Source organism: Rhea pennata, chromosome 16, assembly GCF_028389875.1.
Source record: "Rhea pennata isolate bPtePen1 chromosome 16, bPtePen1.pri, whole genome shotgun sequence".
Lineage (NCBI taxonomy): Eukaryota > Metazoa > Chordata > Aves > Rheiformes > Rheidae > Rhea > Rhea pennata.
The window spans coordinates 13,189,751-13,214,452 of record NC_084678.1 but is presented as its reverse complement, the minus strand read 5'-3'; the positions used below and the strand labels follow the sequence as shown (position 1 = coordinate 13,214,452).

The following is a 24,702-nucleotide window of genomic DNA, read 5'->3' as shown; positions in this document are numbered from 1 at the left end:
CCTGGAAAAAAGAATGCAACTTGGAAATTAACACTCACATAGTTGGCAAATAATGCACAAACACACACATAAACAAAAAAATAATAATAAAGGGAGGGAAGCTTAGGCAGATGGACAAACTATGTTAATTTATCAGACTTGATTTTGTTTCCACCTGCATTCTCCCTAAGGATGTTGTGTGCAGTTACAGAAGTTTACATGACAAGAAAGATTTCAGCCAGTATGACTGTTCAGAGAATCCCTCAAAGAACCTGCTCTTACATGGTCGGAGAATTAAGAATGGGCATTAAAACTTTGCAAAGAACTATGCAGAAACAAACATAAATTCTAGTCTTACCATTAAAACACTGGATCCATTTTCGGCGTTCATCTCGTTGCCCTCCAACATCAAACATACTAAGAACAAAAATCACAAATCTGAGTCAGAATGCATTTTGGCATTTTGTGCATTTTTTTTTCCCAAATGCAAACAGAACTTATCAGAAGTTTTAGGACTTCTGTGTCCTAGAAGCTAAAAAGATAAAAGAGTAAGACATTCTGGTGCATGCATTGCGTTCTACTAAATATCAGTTTAAGAAATACAAAAGTAGTCTCAAGGATTACTGGGTAGTCTTTCCTCTAGCGTGCAGAATTTATTTCGTTCAGGCATTTTTCTGTGTTATATATATACATACATACATGTGTGTGTATGTGTTTAAGAAAAGGAGGATACTTACTGAAAATTTACTTTGTCCACCTGAAACTTGGTTTCAAAAATTCCTGATGTCAAAACTCTGCATCTGAGAAGATCCTAAGCATAAAAGAAAAGTCACTGATTCAACACAGGTTCTTTGGAATTCTTCAGATATCCACCAACAGAAAGAAAAAGCTTTTACCAAGTGCCACCAGAGTATGCCGTACTAAAAAACAGGCCTTATATCATTATGAAGCTGCATTTAAGACAACCACCAATTCCCAACCCTAGAAGATAGATCTCTCCCCCAGCTGTTCAATTCTTCGCTATTAAAAGAAGTGGCTGGATTGCAGAATTTTTCTTTTTTTTCTTGAAAGAACTGGGAGCTCAAACATTTAAATTTTCTAAGAAACAGGCTTTTCAAAGTTTAATTTTGAAATTTCCTGTAGAAAGAAAAATTATCATCAGATCTTCAGAGCTGCAAACAATTGAAATGGTTACAAATTTGTTACAAAATCCAATCAAAACTCAACTGTATTGGCTTTTATTTACTGTGTGCTGTAAAGCAATGACAGCCATATATAATGCCTACCTCGTACAGGCTTCCCATTCCAAGTATAATCTACTACAAAATACCTCTTTGAATTCAACTAAAAATTTTATAATTTAGGACTTAAAAGTTTCGGTGTTGTTCACAATGGATCCAAATAGCTAAATTGTAATATTTGCAGCACAGAGACAAGACCATGTAAGCGGAGTAGGCTGTAAAAAAAATTTATATGCACAATAAAAGCTCTGTTCTTACTACATAGGTACCAAACTGGTTAGTCAAAGTCAAAACCACACAAAATCCAAAGGTTATACAACACTGTTAAATCATTAAACAAAATGGCTACATTTTAACATTAGTTTTCTGATAGTAAATTATTGTCATCTGGCTATTTTAATCCTCTTATATTGAAATACAGACAAAACATTGTTCTAATGTGATCCACTTGTTTGAAATAGTTTTAAAATTCAAATGCCCAAATAAGCAGAAATAAATCTGGAAAACTGGATTCTCTGGAGCTCTGCATGTCTAGAAATCAATACAAGTATGATGATGAAGAAAAGCGATCACCCACCTCAAGAAAAAAAAATGAAGCAAAAATATTCAATTATTACACTCATCATTTTTTAGGACAAACACATACTCTCCCAGAGGATGGTACGCATGGGCCTCAGTTTTGCAATACGCCTGTGTGGAGCTTGAACGCATTCAAGGGTCCTAAACATGTTCATGAGCAAGTTAAACTCTTGACAGCCCTAGCATCTAATATAAAACTGAGACACTCACTTTACAGTTTCACATTTGCAGCTTAATTCTTCCACATTTCAAATACAATAACCTATATTTAATTTTGTTGCTTCTTGAAAATACAATGATTTCAGTGATAATGACTCATTTCACTCTTAAGAAATTTGGATATTAAAAAGACGAATGTTTAAGTTGTTCTCAAATGACTTCATCAAAAGGATGCTAAATTCTCATCAATATTACCTATGAAAATTTTTTAGAAGTTAATGTTCTTTTGGTTATTTATTTGACAGAAGTATGCTAAAGGCTTATTGCATTATTTATGGGCAGAAAGTTAGGACTACATATGTGATTTTGGATTAGCAATTTGGATTTAAAGAAAGTTCTCAGATCATCTGTAACAAAAAGATTTCCCATTTCCTACTACTATTCTGATAAAAAAATAAAATCTTCTGACAAGGTGATCTTTAAAATATCCCTCTTCTGTTAAACCTTGTGGAGTCATTTAACTGTCAGATGAAATTTGCAGAGTTCCACAAGGGTAAAAATATTCACAATGCTTCTGCAAATGACAGTTAGATAACACTAAGAAAGAATTAAAATTCAGATCACTATAATCTGCATTCAGAAAAGCCTATTTTTATGTATGTTATTTAGTAACTTGAGAAGCTGTTCTCCCCTGAAGGTAAACAGAATCTTGCAAAATGTGCTTGCCCTTTTCACTGTAGATCAAAGATGGACATTTCTATTCCTTGAGCCATAATTCTGGAGTCTGCAATCCACCCGCAAGGCCAGATCTGTGTGTTTTGAACACACAGTATTTAGTTATGGCTAACAGTGAGTATACTGATCCTGACTGGAAAAATGAGTGTCATTTGTAAAGAAAGTTTAAGTTACTCTTAATGACAATTGCCTTTAATTGTCAAGATTCACCATTCTTGAGAAGAATCTATCCTGCAGAAGAAGATGCAGTGACAGACTTGTACCTGGTGAAGTATACTGCTATTTATTTTGCTAGTCCTTTTATTTACCAGAAAGCATACGTGAAAAGGGATGCACAGTTATTTTTGTGAATAATGTGCCTTTGTAGAAATCTGGTTTACAGTGGGAGCCAGTGTGGTTCAGAAAATACCAACCAACTTTGCATTAAAGAAAATGAATGACAATTATTCAGCAAGACAGACAAAACCTTAGAAATTACTAATTCAAATTAATATTTAATTTGTGCTGTTGCAGAAATATGACGTAAGTCTTAAATCTGGACAGATTTTAATTTCACAGTACATTGTCACTTGGGATCATGCTTATACTAGTAAAAGTTAATTTTTACTGGAATATTAAATATGTACAGTACATAATACCTTCATTTGGTGCTACAAATGGCAATTGGAAAACGAAGACAGAAGGTGCAGATAAGTTGTGTAATTTCTTAGTGAAGCTTTACTTACCTGGTCAGATGGTGTATACTCATTTTGTTTGACTATGTCAATCTTGTCTAGAAAACTGGGTAGAGAAAAGAAAAAGCAACTTTTTCATTTTCAAATTAGACAAATTATCTAAACTTTTATTAACTGACAAGTTTAGTTTAGTAACTGACAAATTCCCAGACAGTGGTTGGGAAATTTTAATACACTTAGCTTCAAAAAATGCTAAATACACTAAAGTTATTTAACATACGTACTCTAGTATTTAAAACATGCATTCTTGGTGCTTCCTCACACCATCCAGCAGAGGGCCAGATTCACAGTTTTATCTATCAAGCCTGCTAATCTCATTACAACACCCCCCCCACCCTGATAGCAGACATACAAGTAGTTGGACTTGGATAATATTTTCATATAAATTGTAGAACATAATCTGCTACTGCTAACAGTAAAACAATGACTCAGATTGCCTATATGTAATTTTCATGAAAGATTATGTTTTTTTAAACTTATCTTTGCTACAGTTCTTTTAACAGATGAAATCTCTGCACCAATTTCATTGCAAGTTTAGTTAAGTGAGAAGGGACACAGATTTATCTGTCAATTGAGACCAGTTTTTCAGTTTACTTTATGGAGGAGTAGTAGTAGTGGGCCAAGTAAGTTAAAAAAGATCTATTTTACTCAAATTGATTAGCATAGCTAAAGATGGTACCTTGGGATCTTTGAAAAGATTTTAGAGATTAAAGATAACCTTCCAATTATCTTTAATTTTTAACTTGCAAAACAAAAAAATATGAGGAACCTATTTATTAACTCTGTTCTCTTATGGTGTTACAATGAGATTCAAAGACATGGCAAAACAAGAGTTTCAGAATCCAGATTTTATGCAATGAGCCCCCTCAGTCTTGTATTGTTCCATACCAAGCATGCAGCAGGGTTACACACTACTCAGACCCCTTCCATTTTAGCATTATTAAGAAACCTGGCAATGCTTCTGCAGTCAGTTTTACTGGTAACATTAATGATTAATCACAGTCCTAACACCAATACACTTTAAGTTTCCTTGTAAATTCCTTTGCCTGAATTCTTTTCTTCATAAAGCAGAAATCGATGAAAAGATGAATTTTCCCTTCCCATCCCTACACACGAATAGGTTTGCTTTGAAAGTACATAAGCTATGGACTTGGGCAACAATTTAGAGGGTGTGTTGGGGGTGTGTGTGGGGGGTAAAGGTAGCCAGGATTCAGCCAAGACTTCGCAATTCAAAAACCCAAATCCCATTGAAATCAGCAGGGTCTTGGCCCTTGGTTTTTACTCCTACTTCCCAAATGATTTCCTAAAACCTCTAATGAAAAGCTGGGGAAGAAGAAAAAATATTCATATATTTCTATAATAGCTTGAGAGTCAATTTTCATTAGGAAATAGATAATCATCTTTTTCCACAGACAAATGAGAAGTGTTTTTTTCAGTTTCAGACTTGCAGAATTTCTAACTCATTAAAATGCATCTTAATAAACATGCTATTAAAAACATATAAAAAAGCCTAAAGATCAATTTCCATCATGGAAGCTGACATGGAGACAGATAAACAATGATAGATTTACAAAGACAAATCGATGACAAAGTTTGTACTGCAATTAGCATACTGGATGTTTTTCAACATCTCTTCCAGACTGCTAAGTAATATTTCTTTTCTTTTTTCTTTTTTTTCTTTTTTTTTTTTAATCTGAAGGGAAAAAAAGAAAAGCTTTTTGTTCAGTACACAGGGAATACTAAATGTGTATGATAATCATGAACTGCAACCAGCACAAATTTTTCCACATTGTTACAAAGTATTCTCTCTTAAAATCAGTTTCAGAATCATGTGGCAATAACATACATTTCAGCGCTGAAGGATGCTTTTTCAGAACATAACATGTTCATAAAGATTCAAAGGTGATTACCGTAATGCCCCAGACTTTCTGTACTAAATTTATCTAAGCATAACATTTTATGCAAGGTTCCATAAGAGGTTTTTTTTTTTTTTTTTTTTTTTTTTTTTTGTGTGTGTGTGTGTGTGTGTGTGTGTGTGTGTGTGTGTGTGTGTGTTTAAACACACTGCTAATCAGTTTAATGGATTTTGGAAACTGACAATTAGAAAATAACAACAAGATATTGCTAAAACCTGGAACTGAAAGTACAAACCTCTTACTGTTGTTTATGTAGACTATTTTTAGGCCAATGATTTCCTTGAAAAACATCAGCCACATAGGAGAAGCAGTACTGTATTTGAGATGAATTCCAATAGCAACATTTCATGCCAGGTAAAACAAATTCGAATGGAATAAACATTTCTTCTTCCCCCCCAAAATAAGTCCTAACATTCAGTAACATCTGATACTCCTAATAATACTAGTTCAAAAAGAAAGTCTGTCACTGCATGAGAGTTAAAATCTATGCTGCTTCCAGTTACATTTTAGGGAAAAGGGAGCAAAGCAAAATGTTGAATGAAGATTTCCTCCTGTGTATATCCCTCCTCATAAAATCTGCCCTAACCACTTTAAAAAGGGCTAGAGACATACTAAAAACAGTTTTACTTTTTGCACAAACATACAGAAAGGGCTTCATTCTTTCAACTGATCAACTACAAAATTACTTGTGGTGTTTGAAAGGAAAAATAATTGTAGAAACACCATCTAGTCTGATGCATCTAAAATAAGGTGCAATAGTGGGAAGAATGAGAGTTCAGAGAAGATCAATACAGAATGTTCAGAAACTTCTAAATCAGCATCAGTCAAGACTGAAATCTTTTTAAGTATATGATTTATCAAGTTAATGAAACTAACAATCAAATGAAATCAGAACAAAGGCAAATTGAAAATAAATACAAATTCTTCATCAGTAATTTTTATTTTTAGATATGCTGTACCCAAAACATAAGTTAGGCCATTTAAGTACTACTCTGCCTGCTGAATTCACTGCTGGTTTAGATTGTTCTAAGTCTACTGGAGATATGCCCACCTATGTCAACAATGAATTTCACAGGGAGAAAGAAAAGTCACCTTGCTAAAATAATTCAAATAAAACTGTCAAACCACAAAAACAAATTTTATATTGAGAACAAGTCTTGCACCAAGTTACAAAGTCAGTTAACGTCTTCTGTAAAAATTTCCCAGAGATTATGAGAGAAAGCTATTTTCCAGAAAGCAAACCATTCATTCAGCATCACTGCCAATTCTCACGTAGGGCCAGTTCTGGACATGACTAAATAACAGGAGCAGTTACTGCTCTGCAAAATACTGTCACTTAGTATAAGGCACTTTTGCCTGTGTTATAAAAAAAAAAGGGCACTACTAGGATGCACGTTTGAAAGAAAACGTTTTTAGGTCATTTGTAGTCAGCAAAACTTGAGAAGCAGCAGCCCTAGGACAGTAGCACGTGTGTCCTTTGGATATTAAAATACAAGGTATGAAAAAGAAAATTAAGATCTGAAATAAAATCATACTTTATTTTCAGGGCCTATTCCTCAACTCAGGGAAAGAAGAACATACGGGAAATGTTTTAAACAGATCTTCATGAAAGATCAAGTGTCTTTTAGGGGGTGCATTTAGAAGGCACATTGCATATAGACACATACACAAAAGCTCTCTTTTACTCTTGTGAGGACAAAGGAATTAAGTCATACACATATCCCCCGTCCTTCCCAAATTTTTAAGACGACTATTATGCCAAATCCATGCCCCAATTTTCAGATGAAGACATATGCAAATTACCAATTCTTTCTGGAGTTTAAGAGTTCAGAGCGAATTAAACTCTTATATTGCTAAATTCACATTTGAGGGGAGTTTGGTGAATCAACAGTGATGCTCCAAGATTAAGAACTACATTCTCCACTCATTTTTTTCCCCACTGAAAAGGTATGTAATGCATGACAACCTCCACCTCAGGGAACACAACTTCACAATTTTGAGAAGAACTGGACAAGACCACTACCACCAGCCAAAAAAGCCTGTATTTCCATTATTATTTTCCCTGCTAAAGAAATGAGGTAACTTGCTAGTCTTTTTAACTGTAGTCATTGTGATCTGAGGAAATGGTTGACAGGCATGAAAAATTTTTGCCATCTCTTAAGAGCAACTTGTATTTCAAATTTGGGATAACACTGGAAAGGTTTCTTCAAACAGACAACACATCTATACTTGAAGAGTTCTACTTCCATCATTTTTTTCCCCTGTCAAGTCATAACTTGAATTTGTATGCAAAATGTCTTTCATATGACATATTAAGACCTCATCTTTAGTATCAGTAAGATGCTGCACATCAAGCAATTAACATTTTCAGTCCCAATTCTAAATAAAATATTTATTAAGGTTTCCCTCACCAGTAGTGTTTGAACTCTGTATTGGTGAAGTTTTTTTCCCTCTGAAAGCCTCAAGGTATTTTACAGACAGTAAATCATGCTCACAGCTCCTGCCTCCCTTCATTCATGCTGCATTTCCTGTCTCTACCATCACGTCCTAAAATATACACCTCACTTTAACCCTATTTTAAAGGTAGGAAAATCAAGGCACACAAGGAGTAAATTAATTGCCCAATGTCCCTTGAGTCAGTGGAAATGGAATTTTCATTTCCTCTGAGTCATGTGCTTTATCAAGATATTACTAAGAATTCACCATGGCTGTATTTACCCTGATCACCTTTAAAGTAGTCCTCACAATTCATGTTATTATGTCTGAAAATAAATTCATTATTTGTTTACTGATCTTCCTAGAGAACAAACTGTGCAAATGTCCAGCAGATTTATTTATTTATTTATTTATTTATACACGATCAGAGACTACAAAACTGGGCTCAAAGCTCCCTAAAGTAGTTTTAAGCTGAAATTTAAGTCAGCATTAATGCTGTTTATAAACAAGAGTGCAATTCTTTTATTTCTCAGAACAAATCATGCTTTCCTTCTACTTTATTCCCTTTTTAGTCTGTGCCAGAATCTTTAGTGTTATTCAGAAACAGCTCTCTAAAAAACAGAAGAGTTAACCATTTGCTACAGTCACAGGTAGAGTGCAGAAATATAATAGTCTCTTTAAAAGAGTATTCAAGCTGAGAAATACATGATGCATGCACTGTAACTTTAATGCAATTAAAAAAAAAAAAGTAATACAGAAGAGTTTTCCAAATCCTGAAAAGTCAGGTCTGTTATGTAGTGTCCAAACCATGGCTTCCCATGCAGGTCAATATGCTGACAACAAATCCAGGGCACCGGGTTTATTTTCACAGTTGCGAGCATGCACGTACATGTCCACCGTCACTCAATTCTGCCTGTTTCTGCTATTCTTGGGAGCAAGCAGAAGACTGAGGAGAGACAGAATCCTTCTCTTTAAACTGCTGATAAAGATTTCTTTTGTATTTCAACTAGTTTATTTTGTAAGGGAAGCAGAAAAGCAGGCAAAGTTACAGGAACGATGCAGACAAAATAAGCAAACATTCGATCTACTAGTATTTATGGCATGCTGCAAACAAAGCAGTATATGAATCCAAACTTGTCATGTATTTTCTCAAAATGCAGTAAAACAAGAAAAGGATGTGAGTTTTTGATTTAAAAGATATGCTTATATTTTCTATCATTTGCAAAGCTGGGATTTTTACTGTTAAGATAGATAATATGCTACAAATGTTACCGGATAATTTAAAAATATTCAGAACACAGCTCTTTTTTTTCCCTAAACAAAGCTAAAAAAGGAAAGGAAGAAAAAAGTCAAAAATTTTGCAATTACTTTAATTATTTCACAAAGAAGTTATGATAGAAAATACCTTTAGAGAAAGGCACGTACAGACAGTATGTAACAAATATTCTTGGTATAAGTATGAGCACTGTATTGCACATAAAAACATCTCACATATGTTGTTCCTGTAATGGAATCCTGCATGTCAGTTCTCAGACATATAAGAACACCATTCAAAAACAGAGTTATGTTGGAAATGAACTTTAATAAGTAGTATAAGACTCAAACAGAAATAACCCAAAAGACAACTATTCAGAAAACCTCCCCAAGAAGTTGGAAATATTTCTTAATTTCCAGTTTCGAGTCAACTGGCTATTACGATTTCCTTCTATAGGGAAAGTCACACAAAAAGAGAGTTTTAAAAACCTAAAGCTCGTAATTTAATTATATATAATATCAATGGGTACCTATCACATAAAGTGATTTTGAGAGCGGCCTCAGCTTTAATTACAGGAGAACCTCGGAGCATTCCAGCCACTTGGAGGCGGAGGGGCACCATTGGTCTAATTTTGAAGCAAATAATGAGAAAGCTGAAAAGTATGACTCCATATATTTGGAATCATCTTGTGGTAATCAAGGTTACAGTTCCTTATATGGTGTGGAGCACATGAAGCACACACACAAAAAATTACAATATTAAAACTACCGGGTATAAAGAACTGCAGCTCTTGCAAAAACCCCTAAACGTAATCAACCAACTGCCCAGAAAAGCCCCTTCCTTTCTGTGTTGCCGTGAAATACAAACCTTGCTCTAAAAACAGGGCTGGTTATGCACATTGCTGCCTAAACTGCATAATTAAAAAGTGCAATCCTACAGGAGGCCATGAGACCTGAACAAATTTTAAGCAAAGACAAAACACCGTAACACAGCCTTTCACAAAACTGCCAGCAATCAAAAAGAGCAAAGGGGGAAAATGTAGGAGAAAAGGGAAAAAAAAAAATCTATTTAAAGGAATCATAGTTGTCTCTTTTTTTCTCTCTGCCTGTCTAAAGTTAGTCTGGCTTAGAGGATGCACTAACTTTCCCAATCAGTTTTACATTACAGCACAAGTCCAGAAATAGCTCCCAGCCGCCTTGGCCTCTAGCACGGTTGCCATGACAATGGAACCACAGTTCTATAAATAGCTCATCAGCACCAAATCTTGTGAGACACATCTGGAATGGGGCCAGCCCAGCCCCAGCTTGACAAATAAAAATAGGCACAGGCCGTTTCAAAGGCTGGAAAGGTACAATGCATCTCCGCTCCGCCGCAGAAACGAGCAGCAGGCAGAGAAACGAGCCCGGCTGCTCGTTAGTACGAGATTTATTTGATAGGGGGTGCAGAAAAGCAGAAAAGTTACTTTACTGTGTACTAAACGTTCAGTCCTTCTCTACTGCCTATTTTTTTATTCTCTTCCCCTCATCCGCGGCAAAACTGTACCACTTTGGAAACTGTAACAACACAGTTTCTTGCCCATGAGACCATTAAAACAAGGAAAAAGAAAAGAAAAACAATCTTCAAAATTCCCCCCAACTATTTCTGTAGATTTTTGGCTTCAACACATTAAAGTGTTTATGCGAGCCTGCGCGACGCCCTGGGTCGGATCCTGAAAGCCCTGGAGCACTTTGCTCCAGTTAGAAATCATTCCCGGACTACCCGGTGCCTTCGAGGGTTGGGTGCCGCGCGAGGCTCGGCGCCCGCCTCTGCCCCGGCCCTCGCGGCTGAGCCCCCCCGCTCCCGGCGCCGCTCCACGGACCCCCGCGCGGGACGGAAACGGGGCTGCGGACGACGCAAGTTACAATTACAAATGGGCCGCAGCTGCAGCTCGCTGCAAACCTGAACCGAGCCTTCGGAGGCGAAAGGCAAAATCAGTAAGTCACCGCGTAACCCAGCCCACTTCTCAACGGCTCTGCCTGACAAAACCGCCTTGTAAGCGAGCGTTTTCTTGCACTTAGTGGGTGAGAAAATGTTGTATTTTTAGCACAGGCTCTTGATCAACCCATTCAATTACATCCAAATTATCTGTGTGGGAACAGTATGTTATGTCAAAAATGTTATTCAGTATATTTGTCAATATTACCCAACAGTAGGCATTTGTATAACCAGGATGTTCAGTGTTTTCAACAGCACATGAAAGCAACAGTTTAGGAATACGGCTGAAGTTGTAAGACTTAGCTATTTCACAGACACTGGAAATACTAGTCAATGTGATTATAACACAACTGACAACTCTCTGAACAAAAAATCTTAGGAACTATCAAAAACCAATATAGAGACTACAGACGGTAATCAAAACACTGCAACTATAATAAGCATTTAAGCCACAGAAAAATATCTTCCGTATGCCATACAGACACTAGTACATGTATTCAACCCAAACTGCACCATCAGCCCACAGGATTCCTTTAGGTCCCTACATGGATATTTTCATTTCTAAAGATTGTAGAGTAAGTTCCATCCAGGCTTAAACCTATACGTAAACTTCCCTGCCCTTCCCCATCCCTTTTACCACATACAGTTTTGCTCACTGGCCCTTGGAACAATGTATATTTTAGAAAACAGCAATTTTCATAGAAATCTTTTGGAAACTGTACTTTATAAACATGTAATGTAATGTAACTCAGATTTGGTTTTGTAAAAATACTCCAAGTTAGTTTAAGAGCCCATAACCAACTGCAAGCTTTAATTAGGTTATATTAAAAAAAAGAAATACTTATTTCCTTCTAAAAGAGAAATTAATAAGAGGCATTTCTCACTTATACAATGTACAAATTTTCTGGCTTTGTACAGGAGAAATGCGAGTGGGAGGGGGCTATAAACGTGAGAAAACAGGAGCGGGCAGCCCAGGCGTAGCTGCTGCTCGGCCCCGACGTGAGCCCTCCGACGGCGCCGCGGGATCTTTCCTACTCGAGTGGCTCTGGAAGGACGCCTCCCCGAGCAGGGCGTTCGCTGCTCCCTTCTGCTTTCCGCTAACCTGGGGCACGCTTTATCCCAGGCATTGTAGCCAGCTGTCTATGACTGCCCTTGATCACTAGTTTTCAAATTAAACCCGTTCCACATGGCTTTCCCCCCTGCCCATAAACTAAACAAGCCCCCAACACTTAAGGCTTTTCCAGCTGCCTCCACTCATACCTTTCAAACTTGTAAAAAAGGTATTTTCACACTCTCACAGCAACCAAAACAGAGTGATTAAAAACACCTTACTACTGCATGCCTCCAAGGCTCACTCCACCATACAAGCCTGTATATGTCAAATAACTCCAAACAGCCCCTCACTCCACCCCAGAAAATTACTTCACTCTGCCAGTAGGAAACTTAAGCTGATCCAAGGCCAAGGCTGGGTAGAGAAATGAGAGGTAACGGTATGAATGAGATCACTATGTCGTGATTCGACTCCAGGGCAAGCCTGGGGCGGGAATGCTGCGCTAGTGAGCGGGCAGGAACATGGCGCAATCCCTATTTCACTTTTTACTTATTTCATTTTTTTTTAAACAGGCAGCAAAAGAAGAAGAAAAAGTGAAAAAAGAGATGCAATTAATCGTTTATGTAACAGATTTTTTCATTTCACTCTTCTTTCTGCTCCTTTTCTCCAGCTTTTCTATCTGAATCTTGGAAGGCCAAATGAATGAGAGCCTCAGATCTAACTCATGATCCTGTTTCTTGCAAACCACTATCAAGTATATTCCATTAAACACAGACACGCCATCTCTTCTCCTCCACAAATTAAATTTGTTTGCTTGTCTTCATATTTTCTTATCCCTCTTTGTTTAAAATACAACAAGAGCTGAATTAATCAGAAGCCAAAATATTGCCCATCTTTAAGCAACTTGTTTATTATCGGCAGCAAAATGAGGGTGGAACGGTACATCGAGGCTGCAGAAGTCCTAAGGAAATCTAACCCCAGATGATGAGGGTGGCAGCAGGGGGGAGTCAAGAACGGTGAAATGTGACAGTCGGTGTGTTCGTCTCTGCATACCCAGGCTGCCAACACCGCAAAGCTTTTCCACAACTTACCTAAAGCAGTTTCTGCCTTTCCTGCTGTTTAGTATGGTTTTATCCTTCTCTGTCTCTCATAGGCTGTGATCTGGAAGAATCCAGCTCCTGTGTATCGCATCAAGGTCTGCATCTTGTACAGTTATCTCACTGAGAACACTGAAGACTATGATTTGTGATTTTACACAAAGAATGAAAAGCTGAAGGTTAATATTTAATTTTAAGAAAATAACAAATTCTGTTTCCATGGTCTTTATTACCTGCAAAGCCATCAAAGCAGGATAACAAGAAATCAAGTACGGCTGATCACACACAGCTCTGTAAGATGATGCAGTGAATTCCCCCGTCCCACAGCTCCGACCCCCTTCCAGTGTCCATATTTTGGGTGTATTTTTTGTCATGCCTATTTTCTGGAAGGTAGAAAAAGGTCTGCATCTACAATCAAGGTCAATGATTTCCTGTTGTATGCTGTTATTAATTGCAGGCTAAAGCCACAGCCAACAGCAGTCACAGACTGCATCACTCCCAGGCTCCCTGGGGGCTGCACAGAGAGGGTAACTTTAAATTTTAATCATTTTTTAAAACCTATTTAACTGAAGTTAGTACAGCGTCCAATGGATTTTCTTACATGGGTTCAAAAATGGTTTATGCTACTCTACCCTAAGGAGACAGTTCAGGCAAAATCACTTAGGCAAGAATCAATATGAGTAATTTTAAACAGAATTAAAGAGTGCCTCTACAGAATATAAATTTGTTTGAAAAAAACCCACATCTTTGAGTTCAGCACTAAGTGCTTGCTTCAATTTGAGATTTCATTTTTAATGAAATCAGCACCAGCCTATGTGCTTTTCCAAAATCCACGCCTCTACTTCAGGCTGCTCTAAGCAACTAGAACAGGTGAACCTAATGGGATATCCTTTCATTATCTTTCAACAAAGTATTTATATGAACCTGTCCTCATGGTCTTTAGCTCCCTCCAGTGCCATCAAATCTGCAGAATTGCATTCAGTTGATAAAGACCACCTTATATCTGTAATTTTAAATTTGCATTAATCTGACAGAATTAGTGACATCAAGGTTGAGAAAAAAAAAATCTAAACAAAAATTTTAGGATTTTCTTGGGACAAACCTATCCCCCACAAAACATGCTGATTTAATCTTTTGTATTTTTCACATAGATAACTGAAAATTCAAAATAACGGAATAGCCATTACTTTACAGAATGAGATACAGGCAAAAACACTCAAAGACGGGGTAAAAAAGTTGACCTCTAATGAAGCACTAAAACTAGTTAGAACAGGCAAATGCAAAAAGAAGGTAAAGTGAAGTGAGAGAAGTGGAGAAAGTGGACAAGAGATAGAGGTGGCTGAAACAAGAATGTTTAAAGTGACATTTCATTGAAGCCCCATAACTTTCCAGTCGATGGGATGGTGTTAGTAAAAGCATTTTCTTCCCTTGACTGCGACCAGAAAGGACAGCCAGACAGTAAGACGTACAACAAAACAAGAGCTCAGAAGTACAAATAATACCATACCATCTAAAGTCAGCAAAATGCTCAACAAATATTAATAATTGCTATTTGCATCTGCTATTTGCAGGTGATAAAGAATTAATATACAAATTCCTCACATTGGTCTCCCTATTTGAAGAAAAAGAGATATACAAAAATGAACAAATCAAAGGTTCAAACTGTCCTTAAATTTTTCAACTGCTATGTGTCTTGTGTAAAATCTAATCTCTAAATACTGCAAAGACAGTATCTAAAAAACAGGTAACATCATTTTTAACAGAAATTTTAGAAAGGGAGCTAGAGATGATATAATCTTATTTGATAGGAAGATATTTTGATCTGAGGACTGAGTTTCTTTAGGAACTAGAGAAGCAGGCAGAATTCAGAGAATGGACATAGGCCCCAGATTAATCCAGAACAACGGGGGGGCTTATGACTGCCACCTTTCGAACATGGTGATAGAGAGGATTTAACTGCCTTATTTACATACACTTGTACAAAGGTCTTTAGAGAAACAGTTCAGATGTATTTAATATGTAAGACTGTAAATCCAACAGTGGCATTTTGGCTACTTAAGCACTATCACAATGGAGATGCTTTTATTCTATATTTTAGAATGTTAAACTTTCTTTCTTTCTTTCTTTTTTTTTTTTTCTTTTTTTTTTACAAAAATGCAGTAATTTTGACCGTTATCCTGCTCATAGGAAGCTCAACTCTCTCATAACTCCTGTGCCAGTGTTACACATGATCCTTGCTCCGGGCGTTTCTGCCTGGAATGGCAGTCAGCTTCTCCGCAGAACCTGCCTGTCAATACCTGTTCTGGAGCTGACAGTTTAAGCAATCCGCAGCAGCTCACATTTCAGTTTTTGCTTTTCTCAGAGGCTTTTATTTTTCTTTAATGTTCTTCTTTTCCAAACTTGGGAAAAACAACTCCAGCCCTCTTTAAGAGGAGGCACACAAACCTGCATATAGTATTACGGCACCCGTAAAGAGTGCTTTGGTTCTGAAGTGAATTAGAATATAAAGTTACTTTTCTTTCTTCTTTGAAACGTGTGCTCAATCGTGAAATTTAATACCAGGCGTACTTAAAAAAATTCATTTTAAAACAAACAAGTAATAAGGAGCTACAGTAGCAAATTTACACTGATAATTCTGAGGACTGCGGAGACATTAATTTTCAGTTACTGTGAGGGCATTGCCTGCAAAGACCTGTTTCAGTGTTCTTTTGCCATGCAATACAATAAAGAAGTCAAATTTAAGTGAAATGTTTCTCTCTCCCTCGTACAATTACATTCAGGCAGATAAAAGGAGCAAGAAATCAAGCTTGAAGACAAATTCAAAGGCAAACAATAAAGACGAATATACTACTACTGTGGGAAAGCTGTTCACAGGGAGTGACCACATTTCTGGAAAAGTAGCATAGCCATCTGTTTCTCAAAAAAGGCATTAAAATCTTTAATCATTAAAAGGTCTGTAAGCCAGAGAGTAGGAAACACCTTTTTCTTCTATAAAATGTATTTGAGAAGCTCGCCACTATGATATGGACTTTTCTAAGCTGTGTGCTAACAGAACTGAACTAACACAGAATTGAGACTGAAGCGTGTACAGGAAAAGTAAACTCCCTGACAAGGCACAACCATAGCCCGTTTCCTCCCTCAGCCGAGTAGCACGTCTCTTGGTTTCGGCACGGGGAGGTTTGCTATTGCAACGCAGCGACTCGCACCCGAGAAGCGAGACGCCGCCGAAACGGAGCAGACAGTCCTGGAGTGAGTGTGCAGCAGTGCGTGTGGGTGACGCCTCCGCGTGTGCAGGGCGAGCTCACGGGGAAAAGGAGGTGAGGGGAAATTTGGGAGGACTTTTACAGTATCTTATTCTCTAGCTAGCTAAGAACACGTTGTAATGAGGAAGTGATAATACAGTTGTTTCAGGTAAAATATGTTCTTTTAAATTAGCTTTAGTGAAGCTAGTTATTACAATTATATAAATGTTGTAATTACCTAAACAATTACTAAATATGTTATTCATATAACATAACTGTTTAAGAACTACAACTTAAAAAGCCATTAATACCAAAATTGATAGCTCTGTCTGGAAATGGAACCTCACATGGTTGAGAATATCTGGATTCAGAAGGAACTAAAGATGATAGTTCAGTGGCATATATGAGCTGTCTTGGCAGTCTCAGTTAAGATCCGAAATGGCATCCTCACTGGCAGACTCTATGCAGAGGCCAAGGACAGAAGGGCACTGGATTTACCCCACAGTCTCATCCTTCTCTTCTGAAATGGTTCCCTGCACTCCCAGTCAGCGCAAGAGCCTTGAGGAACACCAAACCTTGCACTGAGGTCCGAGAGAACTGCTGCGCTGTGCTATACTACACGTAACTTTGCCAATTTGCTTCCTAGTTCTCTGGAAACCTTAATTTTAACCCCTCTTCTTCAGGGAGTGGGGGGAGGAAAAAAAGAAAAAAGGTCCTGGCCATGATGGCTGTGAAGCAAGTGCATCACGGTGCTGCGAGCTCTAGTACGCAGGCAGCATGAACCAAACAACGAGCAGTGGAAAATAATTTCATCTTGGCAGACATTAACTCTAGCGCTCCAGTGATGCTGGTTTCTGTTGACATCATTAACTATTTTATTACACTGAAAAGTAGCAGTATCACAAAGCTGCAAGTAACAACTCATTCTAGCACCACAAGTGAGCGGGATTGATGCAATCCCCTATTTTTTCTTCTACTCCATCACAGATGGGCAGCAGGGAATCTGAGAGAAATCAAAGCCTAACTGAGAAGCCCAGGGTGCAGAATCAAGTTCCAGCAAATTTCCAAATCCAAATTCCAAGATGACGAAAAGCCCTATGATTCCAGTAGGGTACGCACTCACCCCTTGACCGGCTCTCTGTCTGCAGCAGGCACTGTCTCATGTTTGCATTTCAAATGAAATCCTAAACCTGAATTATTTATTAAACAGAATAAAATTTTCATCTTCTACATAAAAAGGAACATTTAAACAGTCTCATGGGAAGGACTGAGCAAAAACAGGTACTCAAAATCATGGGTAGTATTGCTACAGTGGGAAAGATGGAAGGGGACTAAGCAGGTATTTACTCTTCCCCAAACATTGTGTATTTTCCCACATCAACATACATTAACTGCCATGAACCCAGCTGGGACCTTGGATACCCCCAAAAAGCTGTGGTTAATAACCAGGTTCATTATTTTGCATAAATACATTCAAACAGGAATCCTCTTAGATCTTGCTGCAAGGAAGCACTTTGTGCAGCACCTTTTGCGCAGTGCTGGTTCACACACGGGCCTGAGGCGCAGCGAGTATCCCACAGTCCTGGCCGTAAACACGCCGCTCAAACGCAGGCTAGGAAAGCACGGCACGCCGCAGCTCCGGGGGAGCGATTAAGACCTCGCAAGCCCATGCTGGCTCACCGATCGCTGTGATACCTGTAACTAAAAACTGTGTGATTTAGACTGCAAAAGACAATTCCAGGATTTCCATTTGTTCTGCATTACTATAATTAGAGCTTCCGGATTATGGTTTACACTAAAAAGAACAGCCAAGACTCCAAGGTAGAAGAGACGAGAACAGACAGGTCAGATAAGGAGAAATCTTGCAGAGAAAACTAAATGCTTCTGGAGAGGAGTAAGTGAGCTCTAGCATTACCTCCACTCTATCAGGTGCTTATACACACACGCGCTATAAACATTAAGACCACACATGAAATATCATCATGCTGCAGTGTTTTGACTCCACTTCCTCTACTCAGCAGCAAATGATTAGATTCACCACACAAAAAAAAGTGTGCCTAAACACAGCAACTGATAAATTACACCATAGTTAATAACGTGCAGCTACTAACTTAGTTTTCTGTTCTCTAAATTTTTCAGCCTAGGACATTTTTGCAGTGCCCTGATCACACTTGCTGTCCTGTACTGCCTGTGACACTGAGGACTTGTGATAGCTGCAGAGCCCTCAATACTGCACACCTTTCCCTTGCCCCATCCCACCCACATTTGGATTCTACAGCTTGTAAAACTATGCTTCTCTTCTTTGTAAAAATGCACAAGCACCGGAAGTCCAAGACTGCCAACAAGCAAAAGAGAAAATTAAAAAAGATTTGGGATGCTAATCAATCATGTCCAAATTATACATTGCATCTAAATACAGGTTTGAAAGGAGCATCACTGGAATATTTTTGCAGATAAGTGTATCCCACATTTTAATTAAAAAAAGAAAAATTCCCTCCTTTGAACAAACCAACTTCCATTTGAGAGACCTACTTTTCAATAGCACATCTTACAATTTTCTGTTTCCTTGTTTAAAGACAATAGAAAGAAAAAAACATGGCTGATATAATTTACATTCGGGTCACTGCCTTTCTTGATTGTGACTCCAAATACCAGGCCTGTTAACACACACACCACCACCACCACCACCCAAACCCAAACCACACGCTCTGCATTAGAGCTTCCTCCTGTTACCTACATTTATTTTCATTGGTGTAAGATGCATACGTCTGCTGGAATTATAGCCAAAAAGTATTCCAACAAAGAAAAAAAAAACCCAACAACTATCACAACGATAGAAAAGTACAACTTCCATAATGTACTACTGATTTCTAGGAAGCAGGCATGCTTGCTCCTCTACAGTTATACAGGCAGACAGATGTCTAACTCCTAAAAATTTGATTCTGTGTGTCCTGTGCTAATCCAGGACGATGCCTCGCAGCACAGATGCTAGGGGAAAAAGGTGGCACAGTTCAGAAATTAAAAGATACAGTAATTAAACAAGGGCGCTACAACCTGGTTCACCCTGTAGTCCCTGTATGTTTAAAAGCAGGGGGTGCCCATATCCATCCTCGTCATCACAGCACGTCCCACAGTCTGCATGGCGATTTAAACCCTGGAGAAGATGGGGGCTGCTCAGGAGAATGGAACTGTAGGGATAAATCCCACCCTGCAGAATAGGAGTACCAAATGTTATGTTTTTCTCTTCTTTTAAAAAAGCAGGTATTTGTTGAATTATTGCAAGCACTTCTTACAGACTGAGGAGCACTACTGAAAAGCGCACTGGGTGCGGCGCTAATCTTTCATTTGTGAGATCTGTCTTGAGGGAAATCAGTTTCATGTTCTTTATAGACACGTGACTTTATCAGAAAACCACAGCACACAATTTTGGCATAATTAGCAGGACCTTCTTAAATATAACCCAGAAGAAAGCTCCGAGGGAAACAAACACATTACACATCATTAGGGAAAATCAGAGCTGAAATGGAGGTACAGTACCAGTCACTGCACAGCAGAAATCCTACCTATTTTTAGCTCACATTTCCAATAAGAAAGCAGCTGGGAGTCTAATGAAAACACCTTGGTGACAAATTTAATGGACTGAATACTAAAGTTACTATTTTTAAATAAAGTTCCTAATTACCTTTCAAAACAAGAAGCAATTAAGCAGCAGTGGAGCTACTGCTTCACAAGAGCCTGGAAAGGCTTGGCTCCAATCAGATTGAAACTGGGAAATGGCTCAGCACCTTGCTGATCCTAAACATTGGTAGGAGGCCAGATTTTTTTTTTTTCCCTCCCATTTAGTGAAAGCGGCTCTGCTTTGACCTGTCCAGTCCTGCCTTGCCCGGCTCTTCCCTGCCCGTCCCCCCTTGGCGGCTGCCTCCTCTCGGCTGCGCGTTAGCAATCCACCCGTGCTGAGAGCAAAACTGAAATGCAGCCCCAGACAGCTGAAGAGAGCTTGGGAAAACGATAAACACTCTCTGATAGCAAAATGTATGAATCTTATGAGTAGCTCAGCCCCGTGGAGCAGAGCGGAACAGTGAAGTACACTAGAAGAGACAGGGAAGGGGCCAGGATCTCGCTTCCAAATGTGCTCCGGAAAGCGCAAAGCAATGCATGACACAGAGTAGCTGCAAATTTACTGAACGGTCCACATAAATCACAACAAAATGAGTTATAAACTGACACGTTTTTCTCCCAAACAAGCTCTAAATAGCTCTTTAAAGTGAGACATTTTAATTACTGGTTCCCATGATGAAATAGTGTGATAATAATGAATATATTATACTTGTAAACTCACGTAGGAATATTCCACATTTCATACACACCATGCACGTAACTTTTGGAACAAGTTTTCCACTTTTAACAGCAGTAGTGGAGAATCAGAGTTAGCATTAGTGTATATAGAGATAATATACTAATACAGAGATTTTAGTATTGGGATATATACGATCTTAAAGTCTGAAATGTCCACTTGGAATATATCACCTATGCTGATAAAACAGGAAAGAGGCAAGTCTCTAAATCCATCTCTCGCCCCTTCTGCAGAAGCACTTCATTTTGTCAAGACTTTTGATGATACCGTAGTACTTTTTGGCATCAATTCTGTGAAAGATTGCACAATAACATCCTTCACTTATCTGACTTCATTCAATACCTCACACCATCCAAAATCATCCAAGGGGTTTTGCAGCTATGGGCTTCTATATCCTTCCTAAAGAAGGAAAGTACAATACGAATCTACAAATGGAGAAACGAAGTCGCATTCAAATCTGGTGTAGAGCCACGAAAAGACCAGAGACTTCATGCCTTAACTCTGTTCTTCATGGCAGACACGCTGCTCCACAGAGCTACGGAAAACACCCAATAAAATAACCGCAGACTCAATACGATGCAGACTGGTTCACTGTTGAGACTCAATTTGATGAAAGCATATCCAAGGAAGTACACTTGCACTTTTTTTATAAGCTACCTTAGCTAAAACATTGTCCTGCCAGACATGAAGCTTGAAGATGCCCAACTTCTCCAAACTATCCCTGATTTTATAACTCAAATGAACAACTCAATTCAACCGATATGCCTCAAGAGCAAATGGTAGACAGTGCATTTTCCAGACACGGTCCTCAGCAACTTCGTAAGTATTATCAACACTGTCAATACATGAACAAAAATGGTAAATTAATGCCATTTGCAGGGATTTAAAGTGTGCATCATTATTTTCATTTATTTAGAAAAAAAATCACCTAGCTCAGGCGGGTTTTGGTTGTTTTTGTTGTAAAAGCACAAATCTCTCTAAACCAAGCATACAGTACTACCCAGCAGTCTGGGCTGGATATAGCTCCCCATGGGGATACTCTCCTTAGCTATACACCCTCCTATGTGGCCCAGGGCTCCTACCCTCCCCCAGCTGCACAGTCCTGCTAAAAATAGCTCTTTACTAGCTTTTACTCAGGCTGTAGTTTACATAAGCACTTTGGGGGAAGGGGAACCTTGCAGAGTATCCAAGGTACTTAACAGCCTTAACAGAAAATTTACAGGGCAGCCAACACATTTCAAGTGTAAATTAGAGGCTCTATAGGTAAAACCCTTCCTTGCATAATGTATACACTGCAATTTAGCCTTATCTGTATATATCCCCCTTGATGAATTAGTGTATCATAATGCAAATATAATTATCACAGACTTAGGCTTAAATATATCAACTGATTTTAACACTTCAGATACAAAAAAAAAATAAATAAATCAATGTATAAAACAGAGTAATCAATTCAGAAATGGTGTTTCAAATCACAAAACCTGTTGATGAGATCTTGCCTACCAAATGATAAAACAAATTGCACAAATCACATTTAAAATTAGCTACTTATTTATTAGTTCATTAAGGAATAATCCAGTCATATATTACAAAGAATATTTCATGTAATTTATAGAAGATCTGATGCACATGCTTTATTTGCAAGACAGGGAGTGCTATATAGAGCATTACAGTAAATAATATTCTATGACACTTCAAGTTGATAAATTTGTTCATCTACTATGAGTTTAATGTATGTATTTTATTTTCAGCCTGCTTCCCTACCAAAAAACGGATTTTATGACCACGCTCCCTGCGTGCACACATGTTCTCAATAAAACGCTAGTGAGCTTCAACCTAACCAAGAGGAGACCTCTTCATCAGGGGTCCCAGAAACAGAATGAATTCTGCAACACCTAAGAACACAGGCAACCACCTGGATGAAAGAAATTTAAATTTAAATCCCCAGAGTGAAGGGAAGGCTTCAGTGTACTCTAAACCACGAGGGAGCTCATGGCAGAAGGAAATGGGCAGAATGTGACACGACGGCTCCCTCCTGTTGGGGCAGACGGTGATATATTTGCAGTGCTCCAGCCCCAGGAAGAGCAGGGAGTCAAACTTAGTACTTTCACACTGTCCCAGTAAATGTACTGGCCTGATTTCACCCTTGTCTCAGAAATTGCCTACGGTCTCCTATCTCCCGAACATGGTTGCTTTCAATGCCTTTTTTAAGCAAGTCTTTAATGAGGTTTTACAATATCGTTTTAGGTCTTAGCTTGATAAAAGCATTCTCCTAATTGTCTGCTGCTAATCTCCAAGTGTTCCTTCTCTGCAGCAGTAGAGCAGGAGTGATAAACTCCCCGTGCTCCCCAAGCCGCAGCGCTTGCTGACGGCCAGCCCCGGGAACGGCAGATCCCAAGGTCAGGCCAAAACTTCCAGCAGCTATCCAGAAACAGCAGTGAGAAAACAGCAAAATCCCAAAACTCCCGGTCACACCTGCTCCAGCCACGTATCCCGCACGTCGCAGGAGCGATCTCCTGCCGCAGCAGTGCTGGGGCGGCTCTCCCAGCAGCGGCCAGGCCGGGGACCCTCCCTGGAAGGCGGCCGGTAGGAAACGCTGCCGGCCACGGCTAATGGAGCGCCGCAGCCACACGCCGGCGCTGCCCGGCCTCTCGCCGAATCCGCCCGGAGAGCGGCTCCGGCTGCCGCGAAAGGAAGGCAAAAAAAATGATGCAATCGATGCCACGCTCGTTCTCGTTTCCTCGAGCTCGTATTTATAGCTGGCACCGTGTTTTGCGCCTGCAGATCTTCCTTCGGCAGGATTCCTCGCAGCGGCTGCGTGCGCCCCTGGGGAAGTCCTCTCTTCCGGTGCTCCTGCGCTGCATCGAGTTGTCCGGCTGCTCAAATCACAGCTCGGCACTAACCTCACGCCGGGCTTTTTCTGTTTGCATAAAGGGAGGCAGCAAAAGTGGGGGAGGAAAGGGCGAGTGAAAACTAATTCTCAGGAACTAACACAGAGAGCTACAACAGTCATTTTGATCGATACTGAAGAGCTATGCTTTTTACACTATTACAGTAACCCAAGATGACAATATCATTCTTAGAAGAAAGACTGTTGCTAATACTTCAGAATACTGTTTGCTCTGTCTGTTATCTTTTTAAATAGCAACTGGAATTTTACAGTGAAACAAAGCTTTTTTTTTTAAAGTTAATGGTTAAAACTTCAGGAGATACAAATAGACCATAAGTGCATGAAAACCTGAAAGTTTATAGAAATACAGCTGCTCCCCTTTTATTATAACTTCTCATTCTAAATAATGAATTTTAACACACAGACTGACTACTATCTGTCTTCACAAAAGCCAGAAAATTGAAAGATTACTGTGTATAAAATAAGAATAATTTACCTTACTTGTTCAAAGTTACCTAAAGTACATACACATTTTGGAGAACACAGATTACAGCAGAAGTTTCACCTGCAGCAGTTAGGGTTATTTTTAGGGTGGAATTTGATACATACAAAATGTTCCTTTTATAGTTTTTCTACCATAGTAAATATATTCTGTGCCGAGTGAAAATAAATTTGACAATGAAGAAGGGAGGAAAAGAGAAAAAAAAAAAAAAAAAAAGGCAGTGCCACCTGCAAGCCCTCTGCAAGCCAAACAATCCCAAACCTTGTCAAACACCAGGTCTAGCTTGCAGTAAATACACTAATAATGTGTTTGCCATCAGCTTTAAACTAGCAGTGTAATACGGTGTTTGCTACAGTACCGAGAGCACCTCACTCCACAAATGGATGGCATTTTTTAAAGGATTTTAGACAGCACAGCAATGAGTCCCACACAATCAACAGAGTTTTGAAAACCTGTTGTTAATGGATGACACAAAACTCAACTCGCACTGTGTGAAATTCCATTGACCTTAAGAGATCAATCCAGGCTATTAAATCTCTCTTAAGCTTTCCAGTCATA

General features: G+C 38.7%; 1 protein-coding gene across 2 annotated transcripts in view; it reads right to left on the bottom strand.

The window, feature by feature from the left end:
- GNAS (GNAS complex locus) overlaps positions 1–24,702 on the bottom strand; it is a 166,754-nt gene that overhangs the window by 7,893 nt on the left and 134,159 nt on the right. For both annotated transcript variants that reach the window (XM_062589525.1, XM_062589526.1), the window contains exons 6-8: positions 3,419–3,473; positions 717–790; positions 338–396 (exon numbers count right to left, since the gene is read on the bottom strand). In XM_062589525.1, the coding sequence (XP_062445509.1) occupies positions 338–396; positions 717–790; positions 3,419–3,473 (188 nt within the window). The remainder of the gene's footprint in view (positions 1–337; positions 397–716; positions 791–3,418; positions 3,474–24,702) is intronic.